Source organism: Prionailurus bengalensis, chromosome E1, assembly GCF_016509475.1.
Source record: "Prionailurus bengalensis isolate Pbe53 chromosome E1, Fcat_Pben_1.1_paternal_pri, whole genome shotgun sequence".
In the NCBI taxonomy this organism is placed as follows: domain Eukaryota; kingdom Metazoa; phylum Chordata; class Mammalia; order Carnivora; family Felidae; genus Prionailurus; species Prionailurus bengalensis.
This window is the reverse complement of record NC_057347.1, coordinates 55,260,326-55,274,786: the sequence shown is the minus strand read 5'-3', so window position 1 is coordinate 55,274,786 and position 14,461 is coordinate 55,260,326. Positions and strand designations below refer to the sequence as shown.

Here is a 14,461-nt window from a genome sequence, read left to right as displayed (position 1 = left end):
CAGGAGCACAAACAGCATGAACTGGAGTCCCAAGCTCTCCTCTCCTTTCCCCTTTGTCTGCACTCCCCACAGCCCCCTGCTGCTGCAGAGGCTACCCTTCCTTCCCCACGAGGGCGACAACGACATCCTGTGTGAGGCCCGCGTGTGGCTGTGTCCTTCCGTCTGCCGGGTGTGAGTAAACCTCCTACCAAGGGGAGCGGTGGGGCAGGGCTCTCACCGACTGGGCCAGTTGTCTGTGCCAACTGAGATACCCAAGGCTGCTTTGCCGGCGTCCGTGTTGCCCAGGGAAACCCAATCTCCCAGAGGCACCAGACAGTGCCCTGGCCAGCAGCTTAGCAACCACACCTTGGCTGAAAGGGCGCGGGGCTAGGTGGGAGGTGGGACTAAGGAGAACACCCAGAGAGGGGACAGAAACCAGAGGGTTGTCACTGCTGGTGTTAGGTAATAACAAGGATCGAGACCCAAACCGTGGCCAGATACCATCGGAAGCACTCCACCTGCATCATCGCATGTAACTCTATCACTTATGGAATAACCCATTCGGAGAGATATCAAACCCAAGCAGTTAGTGAGAGTACCAGCCCCAATCTGAGCTCCAACCTGACTGCACCACCCTCTGTCTGCCAAGTTCAGGCCCCTCGAGCAGGGCAAAGCCTGGATGGGACAACCTGGGTCAGTGGCCAGAGCCTCCCCGGCTGGGCCCAGAGCAGTCGCAACCCCCAACCCCATCCTAAGGAGCCACAGGCCAATCCCGCAATCCTGGGAGGGCCTTCCTGCCGCACCCAGGGCTCCTCCTAGAGGGTTTCCCTCCCGGAGGATGGGGTGGGAAGTCGAAATGCATGCATTCCCTGAACACATCCCCATTCTGGAGGCCTGCCTCAGTCCCTTTCTGCAACCCAACATCAGACTTTCTCCAAGGAAGTGACAGACTGGAGTTGGCCAAGCCTGAGGAGGAAAGCCATTCTGGGGTGGGAGGTGGCCTGCCTCATCCTCTCAGGCCCCATTCCACAGCCTCCTGCTTGCCTCAAACCTTGAACAGCTGACCCAAGGAGGTTCCAAGAGAGGTCGGCTCCAGGAGAAAGGGACAACGCCTGTCCTGTCCATGGCTGGATCCCCAGTGCTCCGTGCCCGCCGTGGAAGACGCTCCGGTGTTATTTGAAGAACTCCCTCACCTCCTGCAAGTCTGTGCTCAAACGGGCGCCCTCGCCACCTCTCCAAGTTGCAACCCACCCCCCACCCCAGTGGTCCCAATCCCCTACTTTTGTTCTTATTCTAAATCGAATCAACTTTTAACACTTACTTTATTACTTATGCTCGTTTTCTGTCACTCACGCTCCCCACCCTTTACAACGTGAGTCCTGGGATGGCAGAGATCTCTGTTTTGTGTAAGGTTAATGGCTGGTGTCTAAACCACTCTGGGCACGTAGAGGCACCAGTAGATACTTATTACCTGAATGAGTAAACAGCTAGGACTGAATAGAGATCAACAAGGCAAAGGTCTTCTCTAGTTGGGAACCACTGACCCCAAGGAGTACTGGGTCCCACAGGGTCCCTCAGGGAACTTCCCCACGCTGTTCTCAAGTCTCTGGGCCAAGACCAGGGTCATGTAGACATCATGCTTGGCACCCTGCTGGAGATACCTTTGTGGGCCCTGCCTCAGACCAAGGCTCCAAGACACCCCGCAAGGAGGCTCCAAGAATAATATTATTTGCTATTATCAAGTAGTCCTGTGCCCAGATGTCCCTCTCATCAAACCCTGGGAACACTGAGTCAGGTGTCTTGAGAGAAGGCTCTAGTCTCTGCTGAATTCCTTAAGGGTAGAGTCAGGTACCTAGCAGCTTCCCTGTCCCCACGCCCAGAGGAGCCTCTCCTAGCTCAAGAATTCACTGTGGTTCCTGGGAAGGGGAAGGAGGAGGGTGACTCTTCAAAGTACCAGTTTCCTCTGAGAGGCAGGGCGGGGAAGGAAGGTCACCTCAAAGGGAGCTGAGCAGAGCCCCACGGTGCCAGGGCACAGGGAAGGGAGGGTGTCCCGGGGAACCCTGGGAGCCAAAGCTGGAGAAGTGCGAAAGAGCAAGCAGTACCGATGGCCCCCCCGGGGGACACCCCTCTCCTGCCCCATACCCTCCTTCTCCCTGAAGACTGCTCCTGGGAAGGGGAAAACAAAGTTGCCAAACAGACCTGGCACGCCTCGACCCAGGAGGAGCCCTGATTGTGATATCGCCTGGGTGAGATAAGAAGCTTCTCGGTGCTGAGTACTCAGAAGGAAGTCCAGGCGGCCAGTGCTGCTCACGACAGCCAACCCAGGAGCAGGGACCATGGGCCTCTTGGGCCGCCACTCAGGTGTCTCAACAGCTGCCCCTCACACTTCTGGAAGGACCAGGAAGGCTGGGGAACCCCACAGGTTTCCAGAGACTTGCCCTGTATGCTTGATGCAGACGGGATAGGAGGGTGGGCGCGGGTTACAGACTGTAGAAGCTCCACACTTTCTAGCTCCAGGTACCACTTCCTCTATGGGGGGAGGGGGGAGGGAACTGGTGGGGGGTGGTTGGGAGTGGGGGACAGACACAGAGACTTGGGGCCGGGAGCCAGAAGGACACCCCTTTCCTAAACGAAGTTGAAAGAAAGCACCATGGAGTTAAAGCTCCTTAAGGACAACAGAGCAACGCAAGAATGTGATTGATCCCCCTCCACCTCCAACGGGGTATAAAACGCATACAGCCAAGCCCTATGCTGAGCAAAAAGATTAGATTGTATACCCTCTTCCTCCCAGGAAAGGCCCCCAGCTGGGGTCTGGCTACCATGCCTCACTTCTGGCTTTTCCAGGGAGCAGGGGGAAGTACCAAGGGCCACAGAAACGCAAGGTGAAAAGTTAGAAGAGGCCACTGTCCTCTCCTTCTGCCTCCCTAGTTTCAAGGAACAATATTTGCTTTTTAAAAGTTCTGACTTCCAGAGGCTTTCAAAAATCAGGACCTCTTGGGGCGCCTGGCTGGCTAAGTGTCTGACTTTGGCTCACATCATGATCTCATGGTTCATGGGTTCGGGCCCTGTGTTGGGGTCTGTGCTGACAGCTCAGAGCCTGGAGCCTGCTCCGGATTCTGTGTCTCCCTCTCTCTCTGCCCCTCCCTGTCTCTCAAAAATGAATAAATGTTAAAAGAAAATTTAAAGAAATAAAATAAAATATTTAAAAAAAAATCAGGACTTCTCAGCTGACGTCTGGACAAAGAAGCCGAATTCCCTCACAACTCATCAAGCATGTCCAAAAGGCTCAGGAGTCTGCCCGGAGGCCCACAGGTGACGCTTTTTATGCTTTATGGGGGGAATTTAAGCAGCTCACACACACCCCCATGCCTGCTATAAACCAGGCCACGCGTGTTCGTGACATTTTTTTCATTCTTCTGTCAACAAGGCTCGCTGGGGCTTGGCTTAGTTAAGTGACTGAGCCAAGATTATGTATATGTAGCAAGAAATCAGCAAGGTATGATCCAAAACTACACCTGCTGTCCAGAAAGACACTAAAACTTAACGCCATGTTTAAGGAAAAAGACTGTCAGGCAAGAGGGAGTTATGCCTCTTATCTACACTTTCTGAGATAAGACGAGATCGGGCGCGTTCAGGGTGGTATGTCCGTAGACTATTGTACACTTTTTTTTTTTAATTAAAAAAAAAATTTTTTTTTACCGTTTATTTATTTTTGAGACAGAGAGAGACAGAGCATGAACGGGGGAGGGTCAGAGAGAGGGAGACACAGAATCCGAAACAGGCTCCAGGCTCTGAGCAGTCAGCACAGAGCCCGACGCGGGGCTCGAACTCACGGACCGTGAGATCGTGACCTGGCTGAAGTCGGCCGCTTAACCCACTGAGCCACCAGGCGCCCCTATTTTACACTTTCTAAAACGTTTTACTTTCCCCACAATGGGCTCCTACTGCCTTTTGTTTTTTAAATGTTTTCTTTAGCGTTTATTCATTTTTGAGAGACAGAGCACAAGAGGGGGAGGAGCAGAGAGAGAGGGAGACACAGAATCTGAAGCAGGCTCCAGGCTGTGAGCTGTCAGCACAGATTCCAATGTGGGGCTCGAACCCACTGACCGCGAGATCATGACCTGAACTGAAGTCGGACGCTTAACCGACTCAGCCACCCAGGTGTCCCAGGCTCCTACCGCCTTTTTAATTTTTTAAACTAACCGTTCATCTGGGATTATGGGCCTTTTTATTCTTTTAATGCCATTGTATTCAAAAGTTCCTAAGTGCTAAATTATGAAGTTATTGAAATTATATTATTTTGCCACCAAAGGGGACACTCCATTGACTCAAGGAACAGTAGGGAAGCAGGCTGACCTCAGACACTGGAAACACTGTCCATCGGCCCCCACAGAGATTGGCCTAGTCTAACTTTGGAGAAGAGGAGTGAGCAGCGGTCAGAGCCCCCAGAGCTGGGTTAGAGTCTTGACTGCCATAGGTAAGCACTGTGGGCAGATCACTTAAGAAAACCAGATAAGATAAAGAAGTGGGACCATGCGTCCGAGGACCCTTCCCAATGCCTCAGCTCACACAGACAACAGACTGTCTTCCTGGAAAGCCCTTGTGACCCCGGGTTGGGCCACAGCTATTCTAGACTACCTCTTCATTCTTCCCACCTGGGGGTTCCCGTATCCCTGACATTCATTCCCTCCCAGCTCCCCTCCCTGTTCACAATCCCCTCTGCGGCCTGACAGGACCCTGAGTTGTAAACTCTGTGTACGATCCCAAGAGCCCCGGTTCAGACGCCCTGCATCTGGCACATGATCCCCACGGGAAGGGGCCCGGAGTCCAAGGCCCGCCGCCTCACCCAAAGCTCCTCGTATCTCAGGTGAGAGCCTGAGGGGGCCACGCCACGGTTCTCCTGGTTAGTCAGTTCTCACTGCCAAAGCTGCGCGTGTGTACAAAGTGTCCAGCGGGGGCAAACCGAGAGCACACTTTGCACGCTTTGGCAAGACCATATTTTTCACTCCTCACCAAGTCCCGACGTATCGCAACGCAACCCCACCCGCGTCATTGTGGAAAACCTACTGGATCTCCAAACGTTCCCTTAAAGGTGTCCAAAGCCGCCAGACGCGGAGAAAGGCCCAGAGACCGAAGTCCCTCCCGCGGGCTTCCTGCGTCCGGGGATTAGGAGGCACAAAGGGCCGGCCGGGAGTGGGCCCAGATGGCAGGGGCAGGGACTAAGCCGCCGAGGTAACGTGCTCCGGCCGCTGCTCGAAGACAGCGGGCTACCTGAGACGCGCGTCGCCGGCCTCCTGGGCCAGGCGCCTTGCACGTGGGGCCCAAGGCCCGGGGATCCCACCCCCGCCGGCGGTGACCTCCTGCACTCACAGCCCGGCCGGGCACTTGTTTCCCCGTTTCCCCAAGCCAACGCTACTGGGCAATTCCGAAGCTCAAATCGTGGAAACGCACGCGGATCAGGCAGAAAAAAGTTTCCAGCCGCAATTCCTACAGGTGTCTTTCTCCCAGACGAACGGAGCCACGGGATCCAGGGGCTAGGCGAGCGGACCTGTACAGCTCTCCCCGCCCCGCTCCGTGAAACCAGGGGTCCCGGCCCTCCCCAACCTTCCCGCCCCGAGTGGAGGGCGCCCCGAGGGGGCGGGCCCGGCTAGGTGCTTCCGGGCCCGCGCCTCACCTGGAGCCCCAGGCCGGCCCCCGCCCGAGGCCTCGGCGTCCCACGGCTCCCGCCGCCGGCTCCGCTCACTCCGCCGCCGGCCCACGGGCTGCTGGGCGGCCGTCTCCTTCCTGCTCACCTCCGGCGCGGCGAGCAGGGGGCGGAGCCGCTACTATTTACATAAAGGGCGAGCCGGGAGGGCTTGCGGGGACGCGAGCGCCGGGCCCCAGCGGCCCGCCCCCGGGACTGGCCCCGCCCCCTGCATTTCTGCGCCGACGGGGCGGGAGTGCAGCGAGGGCGCCCTCGGGAGGCGGGCGGTGGCCGCTCTCTGGCCAATCCACGTCCCGGGGGAAGACGGGGGGCGGGACCGCGGCCCGCGTGAATATGCACGAGGCGTTGCCGGCCCGCCCCCGGCCTCACCTGCGTTCACCTGGACTCACGACGCACGCCGCGCCCAGTGTCCTGCCGCGTCCGGGAGGAGTAAATAGTCCCTGGGACGCGCCACTGTCCTAGCCACCTCCCAGGCGGGACCGCAGAGGGGAACCGTCCCTCCCCCACGCCGGCCCTAAGCGGCTGTGGGAGGGGCGTAGCCAGGCCGGCTCTTCCCGAGGACACCCAGCCCACTCAGAGCCGGTGACCCGCGGACAGGAGGCCAGCTTTCGGGGCCCTAGAGCGTGGTGGCCCCGGGGACTGGGGTGTCGCCGCGAAGCGCCTCCTCTCGGAGCGGGCCCCAAGCCTGGACCCCCCGTCTTCTGAGTCGCTGCTGAGGCAGGAAGGTGTCCGATGCCCCAAGGGACAGACAGCAACATTGACCAGAGTTTTTAGCACAAAGGGCGAGCGGGTTGGAGCGAGGAGGGGCGAACGGAAGGGGCCCGGAGGCCCGGGACACGAATAGCAGGCTCCACACACAGCAAGACTCGAAGCCGCCAGGGTTCAAGCCACACGGACATGGTGCCTCTCCACCGCCCTTCTGCCCAGATTCTGCTGCATTCAGGGAAGGCCCCATCGAGGCCAGCCAACCTCTACGGACGGCCATGCAGTAAGCCGAAAAGACTAGGTCTGTGACTTCCCGTCCCCTGGTTGCAGGCCCTGACAAAGGTGCGGGGTCGCGTTCTTGCCCTCCCCAGTATTTCTCTTTGCTTCCGCACCAGAGAAGGCCTCGCTGTCTGTGGGTCTGCAAAGCAGAGGTGAAAGCCTTGGGGGATAGCTCCCACGGACCACACCCACACGATGGAGGGAGAGGGAGTGTTGTTCTGCACTCCCAGGATGGGGCTGGGGACTTGTTCACTATCTCCAGTCACAGCAGAAAATGGATCTATTTTTTAATGGCTTTGGCTTTATCGCACGAAGCAGGCACCCTCTCATTTAAAGGCACAGAGTCCTCTCTTCTGCCCCACCCCGCTGGGTCTCTGAAATCTAGTCCTGAGTTCCAAGGGGATCACTGCAAGGCAGCGATCTCAGGCATGGGGCTATGGAAGCCAGGTAGGGGGCATGGCATCTTTCTCCTGCAAGCATCAGACACCCAGGGCCAAGGCCCAGACTAGCTCCTGAAGCTACAGGTCAGAGTCTGGGTATAGGAGGCAGCTGAGATGGTCCCTGAGAGTAGACAGTCCAGGTTCCCCAGGGCAGGTCCCAAGCCCTGCCAGAGCGGTGTGATCAGTGTTCCAGATCCCTGGGCAGCGTGAAGTCCCTGAAGCTGTAGAAGAAGATGTCTCCATGATCCACCAGGGCAAAGATCAGAGGAACGTCCCCACTCTGGTAGGACAACCGCTTGAGGGTACAGAGATCTGGAACTGGCTCATCAAATCTGTAGGGATAAAGTTAGACTGAGACAGAGACATAGGCAGCCATAAGCTTTGAGACCCAGCCCTCTGAGGCTGCCAGGGAAGGGAGATGGTAAGACAGGAGTTGGGGGTACAAGAAGTCTGGCGCTGGAGTCTCCTGTCTGCAAACTGTATAGCTCTGGTAAGTTCTCCAAGAGCGACCCAGGGCCTTGGGTGGATGAGGGGGCTAGGAAAAGTAAGGTTCTCACCACTCTTAGCCTGTGAATCCCTCTGATTCATATCCCTCCTACTGGGTGAGCCCTGCACTACATTGGCACAGGAGAGAGACTACCAAAAACGCCAGGAATAAGGGCTGAGGATTTGGGAAAGCTCCAGTTCCTGTAGTACTAACTGGCTGTGTGGCCCTGGGTCAGTCACGGCTCTCTGGACCTCTGGTTTCTTTCAGATTGCCAGACTGCCCAGGGACATGGAGAGGACGTCCACTTGGTTTACAAGAGAACTGGCAATAACCTGAGGGTAGGGCTCAATGGTCTCATACCCACTAATGCACATCCGGGCGTAGGGCTTGCCAGGGTTATTCTTTCGGAATGTGGCCACAGCATCAGCCTGGTAAATGTCAAAGCTGATCTCCAAGCCTCCAGACTTCTCTAGCAACCTGAAGACAGAGTGAGAAACCTTAAGAAACAGGGAATCTCCTACTCCTCCCCCTTTCCTTTCCATGCCATGCTTTTCCTCCTCCAGTTCCAGGAAGAGGCCTCCTCCAGGGGGAACTGAGGTCCTGCTGTGAGGTGCCACTTAGGCAGAGGGAGGCTCAGCTGCCTATCTCAACCCTCGGGCTAAATCTACCTCTTGCCACTCATCCCTCCCTCTCCCCTAGAATATCAGCCAGGCTAAGGGTCCCTGGAATGATCCCCCAGCTCATGCCCAACTTTAGGAGTCAAATCCCAGCTGCCAACTCCTGCTGGCAGGCAACGTGCTATGGAGACGGGCACTACCTGGAAACTCACCATGTACCTCCATCGGCGAGGTGTGTGGTCTGCAGCACAGAGATATGTTGAAGCACTGTGGCTGTAAGGACATAAGGTCAAAATAAGATGTTGGAGGGGCGCCTGGGTGGCTCAGTTGGTTAAACGTCTGACTTCAGCTCAGGTCATGATATCGCGGTTCATGACCTTGAGCCCCACATTGGGCTCTGTGCTGACAGCTCAGAGCCCGGAGCCTGCTTCAGATTCTGTATCTCCCTCTCTCTCTGCCCCTCCCCTAATTGCACACATTTTCTCTCTCTCTCTTTCTAAATAAAGAAATAACCATTAAAAAAAAAAAAAGAAAACAACGTGTTGGGGAGAGAAGTCCACCATCCACAGACTCCTCTGACATTTCTGAATCTGCCATCTAGTTTACGATTGCCGGACTTAGATTTTTTTTTTTTTTAATTATAAGTATGTCTCATGCAATATTTGCAATATACTTATACTAAAAAAAGTTAGCTGTTTATCTGAAAGTCAAATTGAACTCATCTGGCAAACCTAATCTAGTTACTTGGAATCTCCCATGTTCTTATAAAAGATCACAGTCTCCTGAATCTGTTAATATAGTTGTTGCCCTGTCAGTTCCCTATTTTTTTCCTTCAAATTTTTATTTAAATTCTAGTTCATTAACATATAGTGTAATATTGGCTTCAGGAGTAGAATTTAGTCATTCATCACTTACATACAACACCCAGTGCTTAGTTCCCTGTCCTTAAACATGCAGGGTATACACAGTAAGCCTTCCTTTTATTTGGCCAAGATGGCACCTCCTTGTTCTCCTCTAACAGAGCTGGGAGAACAGGGGACCACAGCTAGCTGGTGGCAGAGCCATCCACGTGCATCTTATTATTTTTAAGGCTCTAGTTGTAGTTTTCATTCCTCCTGGCCTCTCCCCGGACACAGACTTGCCATTTCCAAACCTTCCCACGTGGGTCCTTTTGCTGCTTTCCAGAACAGACTGTCCTTGTGGGTTCCACTCCACTGACAGCTCTCTCAGTCCCATCTTTCTTAAGCCTCAATTAGTCGTGGTCAATCCATACCCCCTTTCAAAGCGTTAGGATGCCTCAGCTGCCAGGGGCCTGTGGGGCTATGGCAGGGTGAGGGGGTACCTGGGGAGTCTGCCTGGCCAGGACTCAGCAAGGGGTGGACCGGCTGGTCCCACAGGTGTGCGGGGCGGCTCTGGCTCTTCTGCAGGTGCCTCCGCTGCAGCAGCTGCTTGTACTCCTGCCAGCTGGAGCAGCACTGCACCTCGGGATCTGCGTTTACATCTTCCCGGAAGCGTTGGGCCTCTGCTTGTTGCTCCCGTTCTCGCCTGGAGAGCTTCTCCTTCCTTTGGTTCAGCTTCTGGCACCAGGATTCAGCATCTGTCTCCCGCCCAGCGACGTTCGCTGGGAGCAGCTCTGGGGCTGGGGCCAGCAGGAGGGTGTGGCGGCTGTCTGAAGCCATGTTGGGGAAGGAAATCTGCTCAAAGTTCCAGCGTGGCTTACGAACCCCCTTGACCCCATTCTCTACTTTGCCACTCTGCTGGCTGCACCCACCCCCCTCGTTGGCCAGGCCAGGCCAGGGCTCCAGGGCTCCCAAAAGCAGAGAGGGACCCGTTGGACCCTTTACAGGGCTTGACTCTTGAGGTTTCTCCTCTGGGCATCGGCTGTTCTGGTTGCAGGGAGGTGGGCTGGAGGTTGTCAGGCTCTCAGTTGTCTCATCCACCCCCTGTAGGGGATTCTCCAGGGCCTTGGCCTTCTTATTAATGGACCTGAGGGACGTGGGGAGGAAATCCAGCACATCTGCTCCTGATTGCTGAAGTGCACACGTCCCACGCACGCCTACTGCCTCCAGGGTCCTACAAGGGAGCCGCCCAAACCCAGCTCTTAAGACAATGCATTCTCCAGGGTTCCTAAAATGAGCATTCCCTCAACAGCTCCGCTCCCCAGAACTCCCTGGGGGGGGGGGGGGGTGTGGCCACATGGGGAGCATTACCGAGAGCTGGAGCTCCTCCTCTTCCTCTTGCCATTCCGATCCTCCAAGCACAGGGCACTGCCATCCAAGTTCAGCTGTCTCTCATAAGGGGACAGGATGGAGCTGTGGGGTTGAGAATTGGGTAGGCAACAGATCGACTTCCTCACTTTGGAGTTCCCAGTGGAATCTGTGAGGGACTGGCCCAGAGGAACAAGTCGGTGGGCCAGGGTCAAAGCCACACGCCAGGGCAAAGGCCCTGGGCAGACCTGCAAGCGAGCTGAATGGGGGCAATCACAGGGGCCTGCCCATGCATCTTTGCCCAGGCCTCTGGGTCTCACCAATGGCACCTCTGAACAGAGACTTACTGGAACCCGGGCTCCTGCAGAGCCAGCAATAAATGATTAATCACTGGTGAGAAAAATCAAGAGAACTAGAAAACTTGGAAAATACAGAAAAATAAAAATGAACAAAACCACAGATAGCCCTGTAACACACATACTGTCTCCATATGTTTTTTTCTACAAAAAATGACACTGTACTCAGATACTGCTATTTAGTCTTTTTTATACTTAAGAATATATATTACAGACACAGCCCCTTACCACTATAGCATTCTTCCCTGCCATGATTTTTTATGGCGCTAAGACTCCACTGTCCAAATGGTACCCACCACTAGGCACAAGGAGCCATTAAGGTTAAATTTAAATCCATGAAAATTAGACAAAAATTCAGTCCCACAGTTGCAAAGCCACATATATTGGATGGCATAGACATAGACTGTTTTTATCACCGTAGAAAGTTCTACCAGACAGCGCCGCTCTAAAGGATAAACTATAATTTGTGTGACCATGCCTTCCCCGTTGAACTCACAGGATGTTTCCAAGTTCACCATTTTGCAAAGTGATGATGCTTCATGTAAGGTCCCCGCTAAATGCAAATTCTGTGGGGGCAGTGATTTTGCTTTTCTTCAGCAATGAGCCGGGGCCTGGCACCCAGCAAGCGATCAACAAGTATTGTCAAATGACTGAACATTCTCACAGGTGAACTTATGCACACATCTGTGACTATTTCCTTAGGATATATCCCACTTTCAGGAACGAAAGGACATGGCTGTCCCAGAGCTTTCGCGACGTACTGTGAACCAGAGAAGGCTGTACCAGTTTCCACTCTAAGGCTGATCATCTCTATGACTCTTAGCAATGCTGGGCTACTAAGATGATGATCTTTAGAGGCCCCAGAAAGAAAGAACATCTAACTTGGCAAAAGGTATGTGAGACCCAACTCAACTGTTAATTCCTTTCTTGGTCTTTCATTCAGGCACGCCCTCACCAAGTGTGCTCGCACCCCGATTAAGGCACTGCTCTGGCGCTACAGCTACATGCCAGGGACCTGTCGTGAGCTGCAAGTGTTCACTTGTTACCTGTGGAGCGAACAGGCTGAAGATGGGGCTCAATGTGATAGCCCGGGATAAGCTGAAATGACCCAGATTTGTCCCAACGCGCCTCTCAATAGAGCATTTCCAACAGAGCCCATGTCTCCAGCCAAGGAGAGGCCATTTTCCACTTTGGGGCTTGTCTACCAGGTCCCAGGATTAGAACAAATGGGAGGGAGATGGGATCGGGATTTACCTTGGTTGGAATCGTCGAACCACATAGCCCAGTCTCTTCAGGTGGCTGAAGACCTCAAAGAGAAAAAGTAAAGATCAGACGTCCACTTTTGAAAACACCAAATGGTTCCTCCAATCCGGAGCCATTCCCCACCCCCCTCCCCTGCCCCTCCTGCACACCCCGATTCCAAACCCTGGCATGGGTTGGACCATACTCCATTATACACACCCTCCCCAAACGAAGGTCTCAGTCTCTGAATTCCTGTCTCTTGCTTACCTTACTCTGGGCACAAATAACATTTAGCACTTTCGTGATTTAAGTGTGGAATCCCCAAAAAACAATAGCTGATGAAGCAGAAAAAGAACCACACCCTAGAACGTTATGATACCAGAGCTGTCCAGAGTGAAGCTCCTGACTACAACGGGAACAAGAAGGTGGCAAAGGTGGTAAACAGCCCACCCCCCACCCCTGCCACTCAGCCCTACACCTCCACAGACAGGGGTACAGTAGGAGTGGTTTTTGGTAAAGAACCCCATGTCCATCCTTGTGTTCTAATGCCCGCATCAGAGAGATGTATACAGGAGTGACCCCATCCTGCTTGATCTCTCAGCAGCCTTCAACACAGCCACCCACTTGGTCCTTCTCTCGGCCTCTATGATACCACCCCTCCTGGTTTTTCTCCTGGGCTGTCAGACACTCCTCAGTCCCCGTTTCTGGTTCTCTATCTCCCCCCCGCCCCCACACCCCATCTCCTCACACCGGTGTGCTCCAGGTCTCAGACAGCTCTCTACTCTGGCTACACTCCCATACAGCCCTGTGGTTTTAAACACCATCCGTGTGCTCGTGATGTCCACATTTGTCTCTAGCCTTGGGTTGTTACCCTGCTCTGTCTTCTTCCTAGCCTTTGGTTCTGTGAAGTCAAATCGTTCAGTTGATTTGCTCACTTGTTACCCACTGCCACTAGGATGCAAGCATCATGAGAGCAGAGCCCTCGCCTGTCCTGTCTAGAACCTCATGGGTACTTACAAATCCTCACTGACTTGGTGGATGGGTGACTCCTCCCCTGGGAGAGGGTAGCAGATACCTGGTATTGCAGGAAAGTCATGGTGTCCTCAGTCAGCAGTAGCTGGTAGGCCTCCTGAATAGACAGTGGCAGTTCTTGGTGGAAAAGCTGGATGGAGCCCTGGAAGTGGGGTCAACAGCTCACCTTGTGGCTGTGGTGGCACACCCAGTGGGGCAACTTCCAGGCTGGGATATATGGGCGCCCTCTCCCCTCCCCGCCCCCAGCATCACACAGCAAGAATATGGCCAACTGGGAAAGGAGGGCAGCACCACTGCTTTGGACTGGAATCCCTGCTCTCTACACGGTATTCTTGTCTCCGGCTCTGGAATTCAGGTTACAAGCTTCTTGAATACTCCTCTGCATCTACACTTTTTCTCCAATAAAAACATGTCCTTTCGGTTCCTTGGTCCCAACCCTCCCTCACCCCCCAGGGGCCCCACTCACACACTCCAGCAGATATAAGGCCTCTTCGGGATGAAGCCGCTGCCGGCCCTGCTCCGAGAAGCCCATGGTCTGCCAGAATTTACCCTGTGTAGGACCCAGAGCAAATGTCACAAAGGAGCCAGAAAGGCAGAGAAGGCAGGTCTCTCTCCCTGAGCCCGGCAGCTCACCGCTGGAGACTTCAATTCCACGAAGCCCTCTTCCGGTCTCCACTCGGCAGCCACCAAACTGCCCCTAGCGAAGAGTAGGGAGGAGTCGGTCTCAGTCCACCCGCGAAGTCTACGCGGTCCGGCCGCCCCGCCTGCCCCGGCCCCGCCCCCGCCCCGGCCCGTCCCCCTTACAGGCGCTCCACGCGCTCCTCCGCCAGCAGCTGCCACAGCTCCTCGCGGCACTGGCGCAGCCTCTCGGCCTGGGCCACCGAGCCGTCGGGGAGGAAGTCCTTGGGCCCATGCGAGCGCGGAGGCAGCTTCTGGGACCGCGAGCGGGCGGCGAGGAGCTCCCGGGCACTGGGGAAGGAAGGGACGTGGGGTGAGCGGCGCACAGTCAGGGCCGCCCGGTCCCGTCCCGGATTCCCGTCCCCCTTCCCCACGCCCTCTCCGCGTGACCCGCGCCTCCCCGAGCCAGAACGCACCTGAGCACGCGCCCGGCGGGAACCTCCACCTCGGCGGGCTCGGGCTCCATCGGGCCGAGGTCTGCGGCTGCGCGCGCGCCGCCCTCGGCCCGCCCACCGCCTGATCTCCGCGGGGCCCTAGCGCCCGCGGATCCTGCCTCCGCTGCGGGCGGGCTCAACCAACCGGCTTCCTACCTTCCTGACTGTCTTACCGCTGCCAATAAACTTGTGCCTCGATTCCGGGGACAGAGAGATTGCAGGTTTCTGGATTTGTAGGAGCTCCTCTCCTCCCCAGCCCTGCCCTGGGCTCCTCTCTAGTAAAAATTGAGGAACCCGGCGT

General features: G+C 55.5%; 2 protein-coding genes across 7 annotated transcripts in view; both read right to left on the bottom strand.

The window, feature by feature from the left end:
* Positions 1 to 5,848, bottom strand: part of LLGL2 (LLGL scribble cell polarity complex component 2) — a 35,207-nt gene extending 29,359 nt beyond the window's left edge. For 2 of the 5 annotated variants that reach the window (XM_043585287.1, XM_043585290.1), the window contains exon 1: positions 5,654 to 5,847. The gene's annotated coding sequence lies outside the window, so the exon portion shown is untranslated. Of the gene's footprint in view, positions 1 to 5,653 lie in introns of all 5 variants that reach the window. The other 3 variants (XM_043585289.1, XM_043585288.1, XM_043585286.1) reach the window with 3 other exon arrangements.
* Positions 5,849 to 6,941: 1,093 nt separating this feature from the next.
* TSEN54 (tRNA splicing endonuclease subunit 54) lies at positions 6,942 to 14,239 on the bottom strand. 2 transcript variants are annotated; one of them, XM_043585291.1, is made up of 11 exons: positions 14,143 to 14,239; positions 13,853 to 14,017; positions 13,682 to 13,745; positions 13,515 to 13,598; positions 13,092 to 13,190; positions 12,029 to 12,081; positions 10,422 to 10,523; positions 9,554 to 10,284; positions 8,424 to 8,484; positions 7,955 to 8,071; positions 6,942 to 7,439 (listed from the first exon to the last, which is right to left on the bottom strand). In XM_043585291.1, exons 1-11 carry the CDS (start codon positions 14,190 to 14,192, stop codon positions 7,289 to 7,291), a joined length of 1,677 nt encoding a protein of 558 aa, XP_043441226.1. In that variant the 5' UTR covers positions 14,193 to 14,239; the 3' UTR covers positions 6,942 to 7,288. The 2 variants fall into 2 exon arrangements, with proteins under 2 accessions (XP_043441226.1, XP_043441227.1); XM_043585292.1 differs by having other exon boundaries at positions 9,554 to 10,197; positions 14,143 to 14,233.
* Between the last annotated feature and the right edge of the window lie 222 nt (positions 14,240 to 14,461).